Source organism: Pan paniscus, chromosome 2, assembly GCF_029289425.2.
Source record: "Pan paniscus chromosome 2, NHGRI_mPanPan1-v2.0_pri, whole genome shotgun sequence".
NCBI lineage: Eukaryota > Metazoa > Chordata > Mammalia > Primates > Hominidae > Pan > Pan paniscus.
The window spans coordinates 390,147-411,909 of NC_085926.1; the positions used below are offsets into that span (position 1 = coordinate 390,147).

The following is a 21,763-nucleotide window of genomic DNA, read 5'->3' on the forward strand; positions in this document are numbered from 1 at the left end:
GCTTCGTTTCTCAGTGTGATACAGTCTATCCTCTTCTTTGGGAAATCTATTTGGGCTGATAAACTTATCTATCATGAGAAACTCTTTTGGTTCCATTTGGAGTGAATTTCACAAAAGTGCTTTCTCCAGAAGAAACATTATGAAAATTTTTGAAAATGATCCTAACAATCACATTTGCAGGTTATTGAAAACTAATCAATCTTCTACGATTAACAGATCCTGATACAGCTCCAGTGATCCATGGGGTGGACGTTATAAACAGTACATTAGTTAAAGTTACCTGGTCAACAATTCCAAAGGACAGAGTACATGGACGTCTGAAAGGCTATCAGGTTTTTATCATGGTTTTTCCTCTTCTTGTTGAATTGGTATCTTTCCTGAGAATAAAGAAGAATTGATTTCAGAAGAAGTCAAAGAGAATCTGCCACCACAATGGATATATTAAAATATTTTTGTTTTCATTGCAGATAAATTGGTGGAAAACAAAAAGTCTGTTGGATGGAAGAACACATCCCAAAGAAGTGAACATTCTAAGATTTTCAGGACAAAGAAACTCTGGAATGGTTCCTTCCTTAGATGCCTTTAGTGAATTTCATTTAACAGTCTTAGCCTATAACTCTAAAGGAGCTGGTCCTGAAAGTGAGCCTTATATATTTCAAACACCAGAAGGAGGTAAGAGGATAATGATGTAGAGTCATGTCAAAAATGGAGGTGATCCATGGCCATATTAAACATTCTTCCTTATGGCCAGGCACAGTGGCTCATGCCTGTAAATCCCAGCACTTTGGGAGGCCAAGGCAGATGGATCACTTGAATTCAGGAGTTCCAAACCAGCTTGGCCAACATGATGAAATCCTGTCTCTATCAAAAATACAAAAATTAGCCAGATGTGGTAGTGCATGCCTGTAGTCCCAGCTACTCGGGAGGCTGAGGCAGGAGAATCACTTGAACCCGGGAGGCAGAGGTTGCAATGAGCCAAGATTGGGCTACTGCACTCCATCTAGCCTGGGCCACGTGAGACTCTGTCTCAAAAAAATAAATAAATAAACATTATTCCTTATTAGTAGTTAATTAATATTTACTTCAGATGAGTTTGCTTGTCAATTTCTATAAAGTTTATAATATAATAAGGCTTTTTTGAATTTTTCTAATTGATGTGAGTTTATTTTTGGTCTTGTGTTTTCTAGTACCTGAACAGCCAACTTTTCTCAAGGTCATCAAAGTTGATAAAGACACTGCCACTTTATCTTGGGGAGTACCTAAGAAATTAAATGGAAACTTAACTGGCTATCTTTTGCAATATCAGATAAGTAAGTCGAAATTTGAATTGGAGTTAACTTGTTAATGTTTCATTTTTTGGTTGAATATTCTGTGTGCTATGTTGGGAGTCTAATGATCACTTAAGGCCATGGTTTGTAAGCTGCCGTTCTTCCTTGTAGCCCAGGGGTCTGTAAACTGGCTTGCAGGCCAAATTCAGCCTGCTGCCTGTTTTTAGGAATAAAGTTTTGTGACGACATGGCCATGTCCACTTATTTATATATGTCTACAGCTACTTTCTCCCTGGAGTGGCAAAGTTGAGTCATCTCAATGGAGACTACACAGCCTACAAAGGCTAAACGTTTACCGTCTGGCCCTTTAATGAAAGGTTTGCTTACCTGTTTTAGAAAAAAAGCAGTGTGCTGATGGGTACACAAAACACGTGTTTAGTGTTTATATAGAAGATGTTTGGAGAAGTAGGAAACATGCGAAAGAGTTATTGAGTGATGTGATGGAGATTCAAAGCACAGGTACCTTCCACACTACCTCTTCTGACTCAGATATATGCTCCCAGACTCGATCCTAAATATATTTGTGTTTATCCAATCTCTATGGGTTGCTCACTGTTTCTTGGGGATGATATTGCAAGGACTAAATAATTGTCTTTGGATCATGACTCAGAATGGGCTCTGCCCAGATGCTGCTGTGCAACTAGAGTAACGTGAATGTTAAACACATTCACGTAAATAGCAGCGCCTCCCATCTGAAACAGTCCTCAAGTTTAAGCATCATCTCAAAATGGAAATTCGGGGATTGACATTATAGAAAATTTTAGCAACAACCCATCATGAAAATTTTAGGCTTTCAAGACATCAATTCCCAAAACACCAGAAATACAGAGACCCAGCATACACTGCTTACAAGTCAACTTGATCATAGTCCTGTTGTGCTACTTTCACATCAGCTCAAGACTTCCAGCAATCCAGGTCACATATTTGCTTTAGTTTCTGATGGTTTCTGCTGAAATTAGCACGTATGTTTAAATACATACAGGCATAATCCCAACGGAAGTAGACTTTAGCACTTTTGAGTGCTTGCTAAGTAGCAGGATGAATACTAAGTGTATCTCTTTGCATTGTGCCATTAAAATAAGAAATCTATTAGATATGTACTATCACTATTTTATGAATGAGGGAATTGATGTACATTGAGTATACTCACACAGAGTCAAGTAGTAAAATAAGTGTTAAGTGGGAGGCCGAGGCGGGTGGATCACGAGGTCAGGAGATCGAGACCATCCTGGCTAACACGGTGAAACCCCGTCTCTATTAAAAATACAAAAAATTAGCCGGGCATGGTAGCGGGCGCCTGTAGTCCCAGCTACTCGGGTGGCTGAGGCAGGAGAATGGCGTGAACCCGGGAGGCAGAGCTTGCAGTGAGCTGAGATTGCACCACTGAACTCCAGCCTGGGCGACAGAGCCAGACTCCGTCTCAAAAAAAAAAAAAAAAAGTGTTAAGAATGCAAAGCAAGATCAGTCCAATTCTAGATGTTGAGCTCTTAACCTTATATTAGTAGATGAACTGGTTTTCAAAAAAATTGTAAGAACTGCAGAAACATTTGAAGATTCTTTTAAATGTCAATTTGTTTGGTAAAGATATAACATCTCCTTATCCTAACAATAGGAAACTCCACTAATTAAATTCCCACCTTCATATTGATCCGTATGTGACATTTAAGTTTATTTAAAAACAAGTTCTTAGAATATAGAAGTTGAAATATTAACAATTGTAATGATTATTGAACTGCTTGATATGTGTATTTTAAAATAAAATAATATCTAATTATTTTGCTTTCTATTAATATTAATTGATCAAGACATTTTAGGTAGTTTACCTTTTTCTTATTGCTTTTAGATATTTTAAATTGTTGCAATTTATATGTATGAGAGCTCTATGTATACTCTCCTGAATTCTTATATTGATTGTAGTAGTTTTTCAATTGACTTTGTGGTCATTCACAATTATGTTTTCAAAAAATCTAAAAAAGTGATGATTTCACCTCCTTCTTTCCAATGTTTGAATGCCTAGTTTGTTTGTTTTTTCTTTTCATTGATTCGAATTGCATTTTTATGGACCAAGGAAGGCATTTTTATGTCAATCATAAATGCATTTTTTTAACCTCTATGGTATCTTGGACTGGGAGTCAAGAGGATTTATTCTACATTCTTTCTTGCCACTAACAGCTGCACTATCTTGGGTGTATTTCATCTCTTGGTCTATTGTTACAGTAATCTTATAATACTCCATACTCTTACACAAATCTCATGTCTTTGCTGGGTTCCAAATTCTTTGAAAGAAGCTATCTATCTGATTCAGCTTTTTACAGTGAGCACTTTACATAGTACTTAGTACACAGTAGATATTCTTAAATATTGAATATATTCCTTCATTTATTGATTCTATGTATACTGAGCAGCTATTTGGTGCCACATGTTAAACTAGAAACCATAGAAGACGCAAATAAATTATCATCTCAATTATTCTTCCAAAAGGAAATTACAATACTTAAGTCAAAGATACAATGAAAATATAGCAATGGGGAAAATTCATTATTATTAATACGTATTATGAAGCTGGAGCAGCTGGCTCCAATATAGCACAGGGATTAAAGACGTTTCTCTGGGGTCAAAAGGACATGGTTTGGATTCAAATCCCAGTCTGCAAATTTAGAGACCCAAGATGGGAGCAAAGGGCTTATTCTTGCGAGACCTCAGTTTTGTCATATATGATATAGTCATAGTAGTTGTATGTACCTCAAAGGATTAAATGAGTTGATGGTTATGAATCATTAATGTATCTTTACATACCACAAGCATAAGGAGAAATGACAATAATGAGGAATGCAACTTGAATGGTTAAATACATTTGAGCTGTTGTTCATGTTTATTTTTTTAGTAAATGACACCTACGAGATTGGAGAATTAAATGATATTAACATTACAACTCCATCAAAGCCCAGCTGGCACCTCTCAAACCTCAATGCAACTACCAAGTACAAATTCTACTTGAGGGCTTGCACTTCACAGGGCTGTGGAAAACCGATCACGGAGGAAAGCTCCACCTTAGGAGAAGGGAGTAAGTACATGAGGCTTCTCTTTTTAATAGAGGCTTTAAAAAGAGACTGCATCTTTTTAAACAGCTGCACTGAAAGGAAAGCACCGTGCCAGTCACTGTAAATTAGAAATGATTGTGATCCCACTCTGTCTGACCTTCTGTTTTCCACTGACATAGAGGCAGAATTTATTAATCTTGTTTGGAAAGTTCACACTGACTCAATTTATGGATTTCTGCGCAATACCAATCAAATTATAGCTTAGTGTATACAAGGTCAGGAACTATAATTTTACTTAATTAAAGTAGCAGGACATAAGGTCACAAAGCTATTCAAAAGGTTAGTAAAGGTACATTTTTCTTTTAGAAATGTTTCCATGCAGAAAAATATTTGGCTCTTCCATTGGTAGACATTACAGATCTAATACATCTCACTTTCATGCCTTCACTCTATATACATTGATTCATATGTCAATTTTGTTTTACCGTCTGATGATGGATGCCAAGCAACTGGCTGGGAAATGGCTTATAAATCTGTGGTTTCACTTGTAACACAATTATCCTAATTCAATTACACTTTTCTATTTTTTTCTACCTTTAACCATTTCCTTTCCCAAATTGCATCTCCAGTCATGATTTTAGCGAGGTTCTTGCTAAGCTTTCTATGATAGCAACAGGACCTTCGCAGAGAAATCAGGTCAGAGGAACTGATGTACACACGAAGTGAAACAGAGAGAGATTTATGTAGGGCTTAGGCTGTTCAGGCATGGAAGGATATTGGAGAAAGAAAAGAAGGATGTAGAAGATGGCAGAAAGGGAAATAGAGTTGTTTATTTATCATGTATTAAGTGTGGTGCAAGAGTAATTGTGGCCCTTCCATGAAAAGTAGTAATGGCAAAGGCCGCACTTACTTTTGCACCAATCTAATACTAGGTGTCAGACTGTGTTCTGCATGCTTTTCCAAGTTGTAGATTAGAAAAACGGTAGAATCAGTGAAAGAAACATCACAAAGGGGAAAAATAGTAGAGAAAATGCAGTTGCCTGTTATTTATTGAAGATGTATATTAAAATATATTCAAGCTTGTGAGTGACTGTAAATCACCGTGTTTGTGTGTGAATGGTTATGCTCTGACCTTTAATATTGGTTTGTTTATACATCTTATTGTGCCTACTATATCTAACTAATAACAAGCTTACGTTTTTCTCAGATTCCTTAAACATTTAAAAGCCCTTTATGTGGGAAAATTGTATAATTCAAATAATTACTTCCCTAAAACTCACAAAGTATTCCCAGGGATGAATTGAACACCAGGTGAAATGAAGAACTAATTTCGCTGACTTTACCTACTCATAAAAGTTAGACTTAAAGATGGGGATTGGAAACTTCCCAGTAACTAAAAGGTTCTTATTTCTGAAGCATTGGAACTGACATCAAGTGTCCAATACAAAGAGAAGTCAGAGTGGTCGTAGTCCAAACATGCAACTTCCATATTTTTAAAAACAGAATTTAAGGCATGGAGTTGGTTGCTATTTTGATATAACCAAGACCATAATGTGCATGTGAAATGCTGATCCCATTCTTACCAATTGGAAGCATATGAGAAAAAATATTCACAGAATTGCCTGACAAGTGTTACACATTCTAGTATATATGTTGCGAAATTTGGGCTTGGTTGCATTCGTGCTTGAGAAATTGTTTTTGGAGGATGAAAGTGCTGTTCATGTGATTTTACAGGTGATGTGGCATCTTTTCTTCAAACTAAAAATGTAACTAATGTGCTGCATGTCTTAAAGAACATTTCTTCACTGTCGTATGTGTCAGGAATTTAAAAATGTTTCTTACTAGTGTGTTTGTGCTCTTTTTCAGGAATCCACATTTTCAGTATTCCAGCTAACTGCCCCCTTCCTGAGTTGACACTGATTTCTATTCTATAGGCATGTCTTGCTATAAGTACAGGGAAAAAAATTACAATCTCTTTTTCTACTAGAGTTCAACATGATCTTTGAAAAAAATACATATTTCCAATGAGGAGAGATACATCTTGTTATCAGTCAGCACTCTAAAAATGATCACTTGTGTAAATCGGAACCTACTGCTATGCATCTTTCTTCTTGCTCTGCTTATGTAGCTCATTTCAAAGTCATTTGGCGTTTGTTCAAAAAATAGGATTTGATTGACAAGTATTTTTCTCTGATTGTTTTCACTCTGATTTCCAAGTAAATCATATTCCATAATCTAAGAGGGGAAAAGATGGAGTTAATCAGAAATATTATTTTTGTGTCATTAGCTGTTTGAATAAATCACTTGCTTTATTCTGTTTTTCAAAAGCTTGCACTACTTAATGTTATACTAATATCTCTGTTTTTCAAGGTCAAAATTAATTGCACTCTGTTTCAATGACGCTTAATCTTGAAGGCTTTGCTCATATAATTGGCCTTATTTCTCTCATGGTGTCATTTTTAATAAAACCTTTTTGTTATTTAGTAGCTATATAATTAATTTTTATTTTATAGTGAAAATACATAATGAAATATTGATCTGTAACATATACCCACTTAAAATAGCGTTTCATAACCCCTTGTAGTCTCAGTAAGAAACATATTTTATATCATTGTTAACATTTTCTGGGTTATATTTATTATATTGAGTTGATTCCCAGCAAAACTGTGGATCACATGCAAAAATATTTAAGATATTTGGTGGTAAGACAAGAAGTTAACATATTTTTGTTCAACTTGATTCATTTTATCTTCTACTATGAGATTCTACTATTAACATATTGACATATTAATATTTTTTGAAAAGTATTAACTTCTCACACCACTTTCAAAATGTCAGTAAAACCATTCCATTGGTATGTACCTGCAAGCATGCATTTCACGTAGTTTGGACTTCTATAAATTTCAAATATTTAATATATGACCATATTTTAATGCTATTTCATCAGTATTTATGGAGAAGACCAAGGCAAAAAAAGCAATATATAGTTAGTTACGATTATAAGGTTATGTGCTGTCAATTATAAGTCAAAAGGCCATATTCAGTTTCCCATTAGGTTTGTGAAAATCCAAATTGCACAAAATTATATTGTATAATTTTTTTCAGTCTCTGGTTTTGAACCATTCATGTGACCAGGCAGATTTACAGTACCATTTCATCCTAAATGGCCATGCATTGAGTTCATTTCATTTACTCAATTTCATTATATTAAAAAAGAAAGTTGAAATGTTGATTTTCTTGATCTCCTGGTAATTCAAAAACTATCTGAGAAAATATGGTATAAGTGACTTTCTTATTCACCTCTAACAACAATATTTTTTTATGTCCTGTTTTTCCATGATTACAATTCACATGATTTAACTGTGTACATTTCTTAGGTAAAGGTATCGGGAAGATATCAGAAGGAGTAAATCTTACTCAAAAGACTCACCCAATAGAGGTATTTGAGCCGGGAGCTGAACATATAGTTCGCCTAATGACTAAGAATTGGGGTGATAACGATAGCATTTTTCAAGATGTAATTGAGACAAGAGGGAGAGGTGAGAAATGAGATTATATTTGGGGAAGTCTTAGTCAATCTATGTCCTGTAGAATATTTAGTGTTGCCTGTGTCCTATATTAAACATAAAAACACTGAGTATATTAATTATGAAAATCATAATTTCAGTTTGTTTTGACATATTTTTAAATTATCAAAATGAAAAATGTTTCACAGTAGTCCACCATCCTTTATTTCGTTTTTACTAGAGTTGTTGCCTAAAAATATCTCCTGCTAATTAACATATCTTAATAACACAAACTAAAAAGAAAATCAAAACAAAACAAAAACCACCAGGCTCCACGGTCATCTGCTTCTAACCAAGGCAGCTTGCGCTTTTGTTTGCTCCTTGCTGCTTCTGAGTTTAACTTCATCTGCCTTCACTATCCTTCTTTGGTTTTTCATCCTCAGAATCAAATACAACTCGAAGAAGTCCCTTTTTAAATAAAGAAGGAAAGATTTACCAGTATTCTCCCATTAACATTTCCTTCAAATTGCATTCCTTCTGGGGTCATTAAAAAAATTGATACTATTTGGTATGTTTAAAAATGATGTCTAATTTTCCCCAATGTTACAGAATACAAAAGACTGTTTCTAGTTTACAATGCTGTGACTTCTCTTTCTACCACAGAATATGCTGGTTTATATGATGACATCTCCACTCAAGGCTGGTTTATTGGACTGATGTGTGCGATTGCTCTTCTCACACTACTATTATTAACTGTTTGCTTTGTGAAGAGGAATAGGGGTGGAAAGTACTCAGGTAAAATTGTTTCTTAATGTGATTTTCAACTTATTAAAAAGCATTTTCTGGGAAGCATTCTTCAGAGACAACTTTTTTAAAAAATACACATTCAAGTCAAATTTATATTAGCAAATTAGATGTACAATGCACTGACAGGGAAAACATATTGCTAAATTAACCAAAGAAAATATGTATGTTCTAGTTTCTAGCACTTAAAATGGGCTCTAACTGCCGGGTGCAGTGGCTCACACCTGTAATTCCAGCACTTTGGGAGGCCGAGGTGGGCGGATCATGAGGTCAGGAGATCGAGACCATCCTGGCCAACATGATGAAACCCCGTCTCTCCTAAAAATACAAAAATTAGCCGGGCATGGTGGCAGCTGCCTGTAATCCCAGCTACTCGGGAGGCTGAGACAGGAGAATCACTTGAACCCGGGAGGTGGAGTTTGCAGTGAGCTGAGATCATGCCACTGTACTTCAGCTTGGGCGACAAGAGCAAAAACTCCATCTCAAAAAAATAAAAAATAAAAAATAGGCTCTAACAAGGTTGATAACACTTCCAAGCTTCTATTGTCTATCTGTAAAATGTCAGCGTCATTGAGAGACATATGACTAGGTCACATATATGCTTTAGTGTTTCAAGAAGTGACCCCTGTATAGCACGCCTCTCTCTATGCATGACATACATGACTCATATTTTTCGCACTAGTGCGTTCTAATATTACTGGCTCCACTGGTCAATTTTGTTGGTGTTAATCATTACTAGGAATGCATTTCTTATTACCATGGCATGTAGTAGACACACTGCCTCTTGAATTAATGATACATAAGATATACATGAAAACCATCATAGTCGGTAATATGACGTTTGCCTTTAATTTCATTCAACTCCCGAATTTGTTTTGTCTTTTTCAGATATACATATTGTATCAAGATGATGATTATTACTAGTATTGCTTAGTATTCATGATGCTTTTATATAGGGACAAAGATTTAGGTTACACTGCTATTTGTTTCATGATGTTCAGATATATGAGAAGTTCATTACTGGCTTATGATTTATCTAGCAAATATTTATTGGGAACCCGTCATCTACATAGAAACATTGAGAGCATAATTTCTAGGTTTTTGTAAAATGACATGCATAATTTATGGAGTTATGCGTTTCACTTTTTTCTCTGAAGACTGAATGATTATGAATTAAGTTCACAATGACTAATAAATGTTCTGAGTAATTAATGGGAAACGTTAAAGAGTTATAGCATTCTCCTTATCCCCAACAGATAATCATTTGTGTATTGTGGTGCTATCCAGATTCTAAAGATGTTTCTTCAAATCATGCCCTAAAAAGAAAAAAAAATTAGCATTTCATATTGTAGAGCAACTAAGAGAATCTACTAGGTCTCTGCATGTAGTCGTAAAATGTTCCATGAAGAACAATTTGTATTTGAGGGCTTTTTTTTTTTTTTTCAAGTAAAGAGAACAAGAGCTTTTTGGTCTTATATTACACTAATAAGAGAAATCAGCCAGGCATAGTGGTGGCTGCCTGAAATCCTAACTACTCGGGAGGCTGAGGCAGGAGAATCCCTTGAACCTGGGAGGCAGAGGTTGCAGTGAGCCGAGATGACGCCTCTGCACTCCAGCCTGGGCGACAGAGTGAGACTGTCTCAAAAAAAGTAATAATAAAATAAAATGTCAGTGGAGACTTGAATATTCAGATTGTTGCAACAATTTTGAGTAAGAGTGATGTATAACAACCAAACGACTGCCTTTTTTTTTTTTTTTTTTTTTTTTTTTTTTTTTGAGACAAGGTCTTGTTCTGTTGCCCAGGCTGGAGTGCAGTGGTTCTATCTCATCTCTTTGCAACTTCTGCCTCCCAGGCTCAGGTGATCCTCCAACCTCAGCTCCTCGTGTAGCTGGGAATACAGGTGCATGCCACCATGCCTGGCTAATTTCTGTGTTTTTAATAGAGACAGGGTCTTGCTTTGTTGCCCAGGCTGGTTTCAAACTCCTGATATAAAGTGTTCTGCCCACCTTGGCCTCCCAAAGTGCCGGGATTACAGGCATGAGCCACCACATCCAGCCTTGATTGAATTTTTAAATTCAGTTTAGTTTAATGACACAGATCTAATAGGTGCCTATGACATCTTCAAAAAGTTCAGATAGTAAAATAAATATTTAGTAATTTGGTCTTCACTGAGAAATCAAACTAAGTTGGGCTCTTCCGATAAGACTTCACACTCACATAATATTGAGCAGTCACATGAAAATATGCAACATGCTGCAGGTGTGATGACAAATAAGTAGAACCCCCCAAAATCCCCTCTCTTTTTTGTTTAAACAAAGAAGTAACTGATGGGCTGTAGGTATAGCCAGAAAAAAATATTGCCTCACTGGTATCAAAACATTTGAGCAATGCTGTTCTTATTGACTATTAACTATTCCACAGCACTGGTAAAATGTCTTTTAAATGGTCACTGTATTACTTTTCCCACTTTTTTTCTCTTTTTTAGTTAAAGAAAAGGAAGATTTGCATCCAGACCCAGAAATTCAGTCAGTAAAAGATGAAACCTTTGGTGAATACAGGTAAACATAAGGTTCTGTTTTAAAATCAAAACACATATTCATCATGTTGAAAGCTTAAGTGAACAAAAAGGTGTTTATTCTTAATGAAAAGGTTACATAGCTACAATGTAATGACCCTATAAAGAATACTTTGTACAAATAGGGCCCACTTAAGTGCTAGCAACCAAATTTCTGTGTGTGCGATGAGGGTGTATGAATAATTACCGTCTAGGCAGAAATGTCGGTTAGGACAATTTTCTTGAAGCTCTGTGCCTAACACAAAGAATATCTATTTGGGGTAGCTAAAACATCTATAGCATGGCCATTATGAACTCGGGTTCGATCCAATTTGCATCCACACACGCATATCTGTATACCTACAGCGTTGCACCTGCAAAGGTAAGTAAGTTACAAACCCTGTCCTCTAGATGAACCTGATCAGCAGAGAAAAATATCCTATATATGCAAATGACTGTAATGAATTAAATAGAATAAAAGAGCACAAAAGAGAGTAACTGTTTCTGCCCAGGTAGGATTTTGGAAAAAGAATCATCCATATGAGATAAGCTAAGCCTTAAAGGATAAAAAGTATTGTGTTACTGTTAACCACTGGACAGAGGATGACCAAATGAGTGAGGGCGTGTCGGGCAAGGGAGGAATGGCAAGAAGTCTACTCTGAGCTAGGTGGGAATCTTTTGGGGACGTGTTAAACTGTCTCATTCTCCTTTTATCTTTCTCCATCTTCCCCTTTCTACTACTCTCTCAACTTCTTAGTTCTTTTTTGTTGTAATGTCATCATTTTTTTCAGGTCTCCTATATATTTCAGCCAACAGACATATTGTAAGTTCCAGGTTTGTATCGATTTTAGCACAGGGGAAACCAGAGTTTATATCAAAGAAGAAATCTGATTGATCCTGATTCTCTCATCTCTGGATTCATCACTCTAGCAAGGGATATGGAGTATTTTCATTAGCTAATTGGTAGACATTTGAGCTTACCTGTACCTCCACTTTGTGGTATACTTATTTTTCTGTATTCTACCTAGTCAATACCCTTTTTATACTTTTATATTTCTTAATAAATCACTTTAAATTCTTTCCAGAATAAAGAACAATAAAGAGAAAGAAAGAAAGAAAGAGAGAAAAAGAAAAAGGAAGAAAGAATTTTGGAACTTTACAAATTGTGTTCATTACTATTGTATTAGTTAGCAGTTGCCTCATAACAATAACCACCAATACTCAACAGCTTAAAACAATAAACGTTTATTATTTCAATGTCCTCATAATTCAGGAATCCAGACATGGCTTAGATGGGTACTTCTGGCTCAGGACCTCTCATGAGGTTGCAGCAAGGTTTTGACCAGGGCTATGGTTTCATCTAAAGTTTCAGCCAAAGCACAAATCATTCCTAGGCCATTCGTGTGGCTGTTGGCAGGATATAGTTCCATACAGGCTGTTGAACTAAGGGCTTCTGTTCTTCACAGGCCAGAGGTCATTCCTAACTCCATACCAAGTAGATATCTCCATGGGGCCATTCACAACATGGCAGCTGGCTTCCTTCAGAATGTGTGAGCCAGGGAGCAAGAGAGAGCACCCAAGTTGGAAGCCACAGTCCTTTTGTAACCTAATATTGGAAGTGATATCCCATCACTTTTGTTGTATTCTATAGGAACAAATCATTAAGTTTAGCTCACAACTCAAAGGAAGAGGATTATACAAGATACAAATTCCATGAGGCAATGATCATTAAGGACCTGCAACAACTTTTCAAAAGCTGAGGCAGGAGAATTTCTTGAACTCAGGAGGCGGAGGTTGCAGTAAGCCGAGATTGTGCCACTGCACTCCAGCCTGGGCAACATAGCGAGACTCCGTCTCAACAAAAAAACAAAAACACAAACAAACAAACAAGCAAAAAAAATTTTTGAAAGACAATATTAGCTCAGTTTTACAGGCAAGAAAACAAAAACAATGCCTTGAAATGACTTGTCTAAAAACCCATTTCCCCACACCCTGCTGCTCCTTTATAAAGATAGCTAACATCTTCCTGTGCATTATTTCCTATGACATCCCTTTATAGTAGTTGATGTGTTTTCCAACCTCTTTCCCCCAAACTACATATTTATCAGGATAATTGTCTACTTTCCACATTATCCCAGGAGACACTTTTATAAGATGCTGTGCCCTTGCATAAGTCCTGATTCTTCTAGCTTCTGATAATCATCCCTTTTGTTATTTTTCTTTACTCTTTGTTCCTGATTCCTCAGCCGATGCCTCATTGTTTGTCTTGATTTCTTCTTGTAACTGCAATATCCTAATTCAAGAGCCAATTATCATATCAGTCAGGGGAGCCTGTGTTATGCTGCTGTCAAAACAACTCCAAAAGCATTTTCTTTCTCCAGTTATGTGTCCCACAGAGTTTGCCCTTTTCATCTTAGTCACTTAGGAGCACTGGCTGGTGGACGAGCATCCAGGCTCCCCACAGCAGGGAAAATAGAATGTAATAAACTGAGCACTGGCTTTAAATCTTCCGCTTGGAAGAGACACATGTCACCTTTGCTCACTTTTTTTTTAAACCAAAGAAAATTCCATGGTGGCATATAACACAGAGTAGGCAAAGAAGTGCCATCCTGCTTTATTCCTAGAAACCTGACGTACTTGATGAAGAGCTCTGACAAATACCACAAATTATAAAGTGATATGTACATCTAAATTATATTTTTTCCAAATGCTTCATTGATCAAATTTGATAAAATCATTTTATATGGTGTATAGCTTCATAATGTAATACTAATTGGTACTTAAAAAAATCTTGATCCAAAATTTAGAAGATCATAGCATTTGATAAGCATTTTACTAATGGATTTGCTTCTGTTCATGAATAAAACACCTACCATAAATATAGTATACTTATTTATGTTCTTAAAATACCAGCCATTTCTTTCTGTCTTAAAATGCAACAAACTTGAATTGTTAACTATATTAAAGAAAGTTATTTGGTTTCAAAAACAGAATGTGATTGATTTTTTAAAAAGAACATTTTATCAGGATATAAGAGAATCAAAAGGATCAGAAGTAAAGACAGAAGATCAAGACTTGGAGGCCAGGAGCTCCAAAAGTTCATGACAGCAAGGGAAATTGCATTTGTTCTCTGTCTGAGTCCATTAGGGCTACTATAACAAAAGCTGGGTGGCTTATAAAAGAACAGAAACTTATTTCTCACAGTTCAGGATTCTGAGAAGCCTAAGAGCAAAGTGCCAGCATTTTCAATGTCTGGTGAATGCTCACTTTCTGGGTGACAGGTGGCACCTTCTCTTTGTGTCCTCACATCGTGAAAGGGGTAGGGCAGCTCTCTGGGGCCTCTTCTCTAAGGGCACTAATATCATTCACTAGGGCTCCACCCTTATGGCCTAATCACTTCCCAAAGACTCCACCTCTAACACCCTCACATTGGTTATCAGGTTTTAACATAGGAAGCTTGGGAGGACACAGATATTCAGACCATAGCAGCCACTGTGGACATCAACAGGTTGAATCCCACATGTCCTACAGAAGCCAAGCTGCTCAATTTTAAAGAGAAGCACAAGTGTTGTGAATAATGAAAAATTGTTTGGTGGAAATTGCTTATGACTTTGTAAACATGTGTTTACAGACTTTGTAAACTTGGTAAACATTTGTGGTAGTATCATGTGGGCTTTACTATCTGTCTTCAATGCTAATACAAATGTCCTGAAAATTATAAAATCTTTTATCACTTATGACTGTGTTGCTTCACATGAATATTAGATTTTGTTGAGCTATTTTTTTTTGTTTGTTTTCTAGTGACAGTGATGAAAAGCCTCTCAAAGGAAGCCTTCGGTCCCTTAATAGGGATATGCAGCCTACTGAAAGTGCTGACAGCTTAGTCGAATACGGAGAGGGAGACCACGGTCTATTCAGTGAAGATGGATCATTTATTGGTGCCTACGCTGGATCTAAGGAGAAGGGATCTGTTGAAAGCAATGGAAGTTCTACAGCAACTTTTCCCCTTCGGGCATAAACACAACGTATGTAAGCAACACTACTGGTTCACCCCAACCTTCCATATTTATCTGTTCAAAGGAGCAAGAACTTTCATATAGGAATAGAAACATGCTGGCCGAAGATTTCATCCAGAAGTCAACATCCTGCAATTATGTTGAAAAGAGTAGCACTCTTCAAAATATAAAATGCCGAGCACTTCGGGCCTATGTTTTGCTTATATTGTTTTCAGGTGCTCAAAATGCAAAACACAAAACAAATCCTGCATTTAGATACACCTCAACTAAATCCAAAGTCCCCATTCAATATATTCCATATTTGCCTGATTTTACTATTCGGTGTGTTTGCATAGATGTTGCTACTTGGTGGGTTTTTCTCCGTATGCGCATTGGTATACAGTCTCTGAGAACTGGCTTGGTGACTTTGCTTCACTACAAGTTAAAAGACCATAAGCAAACTGGTTATTTAAAATGTAACAAGGAATATGAAAGTCTTATTAAAACACTTCATTGAAAATATACAGTCTAAATTTATTATTTAAATTTTAGTAGCAAAAGTCTTAGGTGAACAATCAAGTAGTATTTATTGAGCTCCTATTTGCCCAGAGATGGTCATATTTAAACAGAAGTATACGTTTTTCAGTTTCAACATGAATTTTTTTATTTCTGTCAGTTATGACATCCACGACCATCACTTCTTGTGTCTGTGTGGTTTTTTTTTTTTTTCTTGGACTAAATTCAACTGCATGGAAGCGGTGGTCAGAAGGTTGTTTTATACGAGAACAGGCAGAAAGTGCCCATTGTTCAGGATTCTAATAGCTACATCTACTTAATATCTTCATTTCTAAATTGACTGCTTTTACCTTTTTCCCATGTTTATATAATGGTATGCTTGCATATATTTCATGAATACATTGTACATATTATGTTAATATTTACACAATTTAAAATATAGATGTGTTTTATTTTGAAGTGAGAAAATGAACATTAACAGGCATGTTTGTACAGCTAGAATATATTAGTAAGATACTGTTTTTCATCATTCCAGAGCTACAACTAATAACACAAGGTTCCAAAGCTGAAGACTTTGTATAAAGTATTTGGGTTTTGTTCTTGTATTGCTTTCTTTCAACAGTTTCAAAATAAAATATCATATAAATATTGAGGGAAATGTTTTCATATTTTTCAAAATAGGTTTTTATTGTTGAATGTACATCTACCCCAGCCCCTCAAAAGAAAAACTGTTTACATAGAAATTCCTACACATACGTTTGTGTATATGTTATTTTAAACATCTTTGTGGTGAGAATTTTTTCCCCTATATTCTCCTTCTGTCAAAGTCAGAACAAATTCAGGGAATTTATTTTCTGGCAGTTGTGCTCCAGTCCTTTTAAAATTGTACATGAACATGTTTTAGAAACAATATGGAGGATGATGCATACATGTCGGTCAAATTCAGCGCTCGACATTTTATGGAAAGATTTTTTTAACCTTACCATGAAATACTTAACTACTGTTTAAGTGAATTGACTTATTTTACTTTAGTTTTTGAACTGTGATTATTGGTATACTGTTATATCCTCAACTTGGATTTATGGTAACCCCTTATAGTTCATGGAGACCAAAATTTGGGGTATTTATAATAGCACAGGAATGCACATGGAATATCTACTTGTCCTTTTGAACCTCACGTGTCATCCAGAATGTATAGACAGGAAAAGCATGTCTTATTTAAAACTGTAATTTGTGGGCTCAGGATTTGACCGCAGTCCTGGGAGTAAGCATTTCAAAGGGGGAAGGCAGTGTGGTCCCTACCCCGTGTGAATGTGAGGATGTAGACATCCATCAGTGCAACTCAAGCTCCATCCTCATCTGATTTCTAAGGTTCCAATTTTCTGGAGGGACAGTCATCATGTTTTGATTTATCTGGGAGAAAATTGTGGTGCACAGCTTGTGAGGAGGGCAAGGTTGTGACGTTCGAGTTTAGTTCTGGTACTATTCTGTCTCCTCTTCTTTGTCATCAGCCAAAACGTGGTTTTTAAAGAGAGTCATGCAGGTTAGAAATAATGTCAAAAATATTTAGGAATTTAATAACCTTTAAGTCAGAAACTAAAACAAATACTGAAATATTAGCTCTTCCTACACTTCGTGTTCCCCTTTAGCTGCCTGAAAATCAAGATTGCTCCTACTCAGATCTTCTGAGTGGCTAAAACTTATGGATATGAAAAATGAGATTGAATGATGACTATGCTTTGCTATCATTGTTACCTTTCCTCAATACTATTTGGCTACTACTGGGACTCTTCAGCACAAAAGGAATAGATCTATGATTGACCCTGATTTTAATTGTGAAATTATATGATTCATATATTTTATGAATCAGAATAACTTTCAAATAAAATAAATCTAAGTCGGTTAAAATGGATTTCATGATTTTCCCTCAGAAAATGAGTAACGGAGTCCACGGCGTGCAATGGTAATTATAAATTGGTGATGCTTGTTTGCAAATTGCCCACTAGTGATAAGTCAACAGCCAATATTTAGAACTTTGTTCGTTACTGGCTTTACCCTAACTTTCTCTAGTCTACTGTCAATATCATTTTAGTGTAATTGATTGTATATAGTCTCAAGAATGGTTGGTGGGCATGAGTTCCTAGAGAACTGTCCAAGGGTTGGGAAAATCCAAATTCTCTTCCTGGTTCCAGCACTGATTTTGTACATAAACATTAGGCAGGTTGCTTAACCTTTTTATTTCAAACTCTCTCAACTCTAAAGTGCTAATAATAATCTCAGTTACCTTATCTTTGTCACAGGGTGTTCTTTTTTATGAAGAAAAATTTGAAAATGATAAAAGCTAAGATGCCTTCTAACTTCATAAGCAAACCTTTCACTAATTATGTATCTGAAAGTCACCCCCACATACCAACTCAACTTTTTTCCTGTGAACACATAAATATATTTTTATAGAAAAACAAATCTACATAAAATAAATCTACTGTTTAGTGAGCAGTATGATTTGTACATGCCATTGAAAATTATTAATCAGAAGAAAATTAAGCAGGGTCTTTGCTATACAAAAGTGTTTTCCACTAATTTTGCATGCGTATTTATAAGAAAAATGTGAATTTGGTGGTTTTATTCTATCGGTATAAAGGCATCGATATTTTAGATGCACCCATGTTTGTAAAAATGTAGAGCACAATGGAATTATGCTGGAAGTCTCAAATAATATTTTTTTCCTATTTTATACTCATGGAAGAGATAAGCTAAAGAGGGGACAATAATGAGAAACGTTGGTGTGCTTTCCTAAGCATTTAAAACATAATTGCCAATTGAAACCCTAAATATGTTTACATACCATTAAGATATGATTCATGTAACAATGTTAAATTAATTATAATGGGATTGGGTTTGTTATCTGTGGTAGTATATATCCTAGTGTTCCTATAGTGAAATAAGTAGGGTTCAGCCAAAGCTTTCTTTGTTTTGTACCTTAAATTGTTCGATTACGTCATCAAATGAGATGAAAGGTATGTAGAACAGGTTCACGTGATTACCTTTTTCTTTTGGCTTGGATTAATATTCATAGTAGAACTTTATAAAACGTGTTTGTATTGTAGGTGGTGTTCGTATTATGCTTATGACTATGTATGGTTTGAAAATATTTTCATTATACATGAAATTCAACTTTCCAAATAAAAGTTCTACTTCATGTAATCCAAAAATGTTTGTATTCTGTTCTATACAGTTAAGAAGAATCAGAATTACATATTAATCTTAACTACTTCAGTTGCATCTGATCCTGGAATATCTATAAATGAAGTATAATTTAATAAAGTAAAAATAAGACATAAATAAAATATTTTGATTTCAATTACTTTATAAATATACAATATCATCATCTATAAAAAAGAATATTACAATAAAATTTATATTTATAATAAATATAAATTTAAGGTGAATGTATATTTATCTGGTCATTTTTAATAAAAATGTAGAAATGTCACTTTTTAAGAAAATGTCCGATATGCTATATTTTCAATGAGGCTAGTAGATAATTTTGATATGGTCTTTTAGAATTGGGTTACCCACTTTGGCTCAGCGGACAATCTACTGAAAATTGTTATTTTTAAAAACTGTTTTATTGACCAGACATGAAGACTCACTGAAATCGCAGCTCTTTGAGAGGATGAGGTGGGTGGATCACTTAAAGCCAGGAGTTCAAGTCCAGCCTGTGCAACATAGTGAGACCTCGTCTAAAAATTTTTTTAAAAAATTATCTATACCAAGCACTTTACACAGAATACCACATTTAATCCTTGAACGATATTCTCTGGTTTGTTAAATTAGGGGACCGGGAAGTTAATAACTTAATGAGTGTCACCAGCATGGGCTAGAACTAGAAATGAAACCCAGGGATGTTTGACTCCAAAACCCTAATTCATTGGACCATTAATAGTGCATGTTTTCATGCCCTCACTCCTCCACCTTTTCTTAGAAATACTAAAGAAAGGTGAGTTTCAACTTAATGCCGACTTATTGATCATGCTTACAAACACCTTGGCTTTAAGATATGCAATCAAGACATACGATAGGGGAAAACAATCAATGCTTTATTGTATAAACAGTTGAATGTGTACAACCTAAAAAGTAGTAATTCAAATAAGCCAGTTATTTTTAAATGAATGTCACACATTTCATTATATTCCACTCACTCTATTGGGAAACTGAAAAAGAACAAAAGCTTTTTATTAGAAGTGGCTTCAAAAACAACTGGGCTAAACATTTTTAAGTTGATATTTGTATTTCCTCATCAAACACCAGAATCTATGGTAGGACATCTCTCTTCTTTTGCTATTCTCATTTGTTTCCCTGTAAAATACAACACAGAATTTTTAAGCCGTATATCTCTGGACTCATGGCATCCCACTTATGGAGAACCCTTATCGCCAAGATAAATCAGACTTTAAGTCAGGTAAACATATGTACGATAACCACTCAAGGGCCTTATTTTAGTATTTTAGCATGTGTTAATACAATGAGGGTTTTATTATCCTCACATCACTTACAATGTGATGCAATAATATATATATACATGAGTAAAGAAAGGATAAAATATGGAAATTCCCACGTTACCTGAAAGAAATAATATAATGCACTGCAACTGAAATGCATAAATTCTTTTAACAGGTGGAAAAAATCTTTCATTGATTGGTCTATTTATAACAAAATGAAACATTAAATATTTTCCAACATGATCATCTATATAAATTGTTCCCAACATAGTTCTCTTGAATCGCTGATTCTGTGGAAAACATTATGTTTGACCAAATTATTTTGGGAATGTTGGCAAGCATAATTAAATGGATACATTTGCTGCATTGAAAATCCTTGGGAGAATATGGCGTCAAAACTTGCTGGACCCTGGAGTTCTTTGCAGACTCAACCTTAGTTCGCTTTCCCACTCTAATGCTTTCCTAAGGTGTCTGGTCCATTTAAGACTTTGATTGCCATGGGCAGACGGATGACTTCAAGTCATTTTTAGCCCAGTTCTCTCCTCAGATCCGAGGCTTTTACATGTGACATTTTACTTGGCAGCTCTCTGATGTAGGCAATTTCAAACTCAATGTTTCAAAAGTAAAAGCATAATTTCCACGTTTCAAACCCTTTTTTCCCCCACTGTGCTATTCAGTGAATGACAGCAGTAATCCATCCAACCACTCAAGACAAAACCCTAGACATTGTCCTTCATACTTGAGCTTTCTCTTTCAACTCCTGTACTCAATCCATCAAAAAATTCTGTTGATGTTTTCTCCTAAGTATCTCTTGGATCTGCCCACTTGTCTGTACTCAGACCTCTTTTATGCTGAGTGGTCTTTCTGTGTTGACTGGCTCCCCTCCAGTCTCTTATCCACTATGCAGGCAGGGTGATTTATGAGGTGCAGTTCTGTTCACGCTGTTACCTTACTTTGAAGAACAACAACAAATATCTTTCCATTTCTTCTAAGATAAAAACAAAAATCTATAATTGGCTTCCAATGTCCTCCATGGTCAGATCCCTACTTAGCTTCCAAGTCCCTTAATTTCTGGTTCTTTTTTTTCCCTTTCTCCATTCCAGGCCTGATGATTGTATTAAACAAGTCTTTTGCATGCTTCAGATTCTGTAAGGTTCATCTAGCCACTGCTGGAGTGAACAGTTCTGCATGGACCAAAGCTGACTAACTGCAAGTCAGCTTGCAACTAGCTGCAGTGTTCATGATGCACCCTTGCACTATGGCATGAGATGCTGTGAGACTGTCTGGTGCCCATTCATGCTCAACTTGTAAGCATGGAAGGGTTAACACCTTGTGGGGCAAACATTTACCCAATGGGAGAACGGAGCTGGTCGATAAATGCCAACCTTCTCTCTTGTCCTGCGTCCCCTCCCTTCTCTCTTATACCAAATGGTCCCGTGGGACAGAGCAATCATTGGCATTCAACAGTGGCCAACTCAATAACGTATCTTCTATTGGTTCTCCCTGCTCCCTTGTC

At 35.8% G+C, this 21,763-nt stretch overlaps 1 protein-coding gene across 19 annotated transcripts in view; it reads left to right on the forward strand.

Moving 5' to 3' along the window:
- The window catches only part of CHL1 (cell adhesion molecule L1 like), a 209,265-nt gene extending 190,308 nt beyond the window's left edge, over nucleotides 1-18,957 (forward strand). For 12 of the 19 annotated variants that reach the window (XM_008956634.4, XM_008956633.4, XM_034955660.3 and 9 more), the window contains 8 exons: nucleotides 217-332; nucleotides 468-672; nucleotides 1,188-1,310; nucleotides 4,213-4,392; nucleotides 7,747-7,908; nucleotides 8,539-8,670; nucleotides 11,166-11,238; nucleotides 15,036-18,957. In XM_008956634.4, coding sequence (XP_008954882.2) covers nucleotides 217-332; nucleotides 468-672; nucleotides 1,188-1,310; nucleotides 4,213-4,392; nucleotides 7,747-7,908; nucleotides 8,539-8,670; nucleotides 11,166-11,238; nucleotides 15,036-15,252 — 1,208 coding nt within the window. In that variant the 3' untranslated portion in view covers nucleotides 15,253-18,957. The remainder of the gene's footprint in view (nucleotides 1-216; nucleotides 333-467; nucleotides 673-1,187; nucleotides 1,311-4,212; nucleotides 4,393-7,746; nucleotides 7,909-8,538; nucleotides 8,671-11,165; nucleotides 11,239-15,035) is intronic. The other 7 variants (XM_063602708.1, XM_063602709.1, XM_063602713.1 and 4 more) reach the window with 1 other exon arrangement.
- Nucleotides 18,958-21,763: the final 2,806 nt, after the last annotated feature.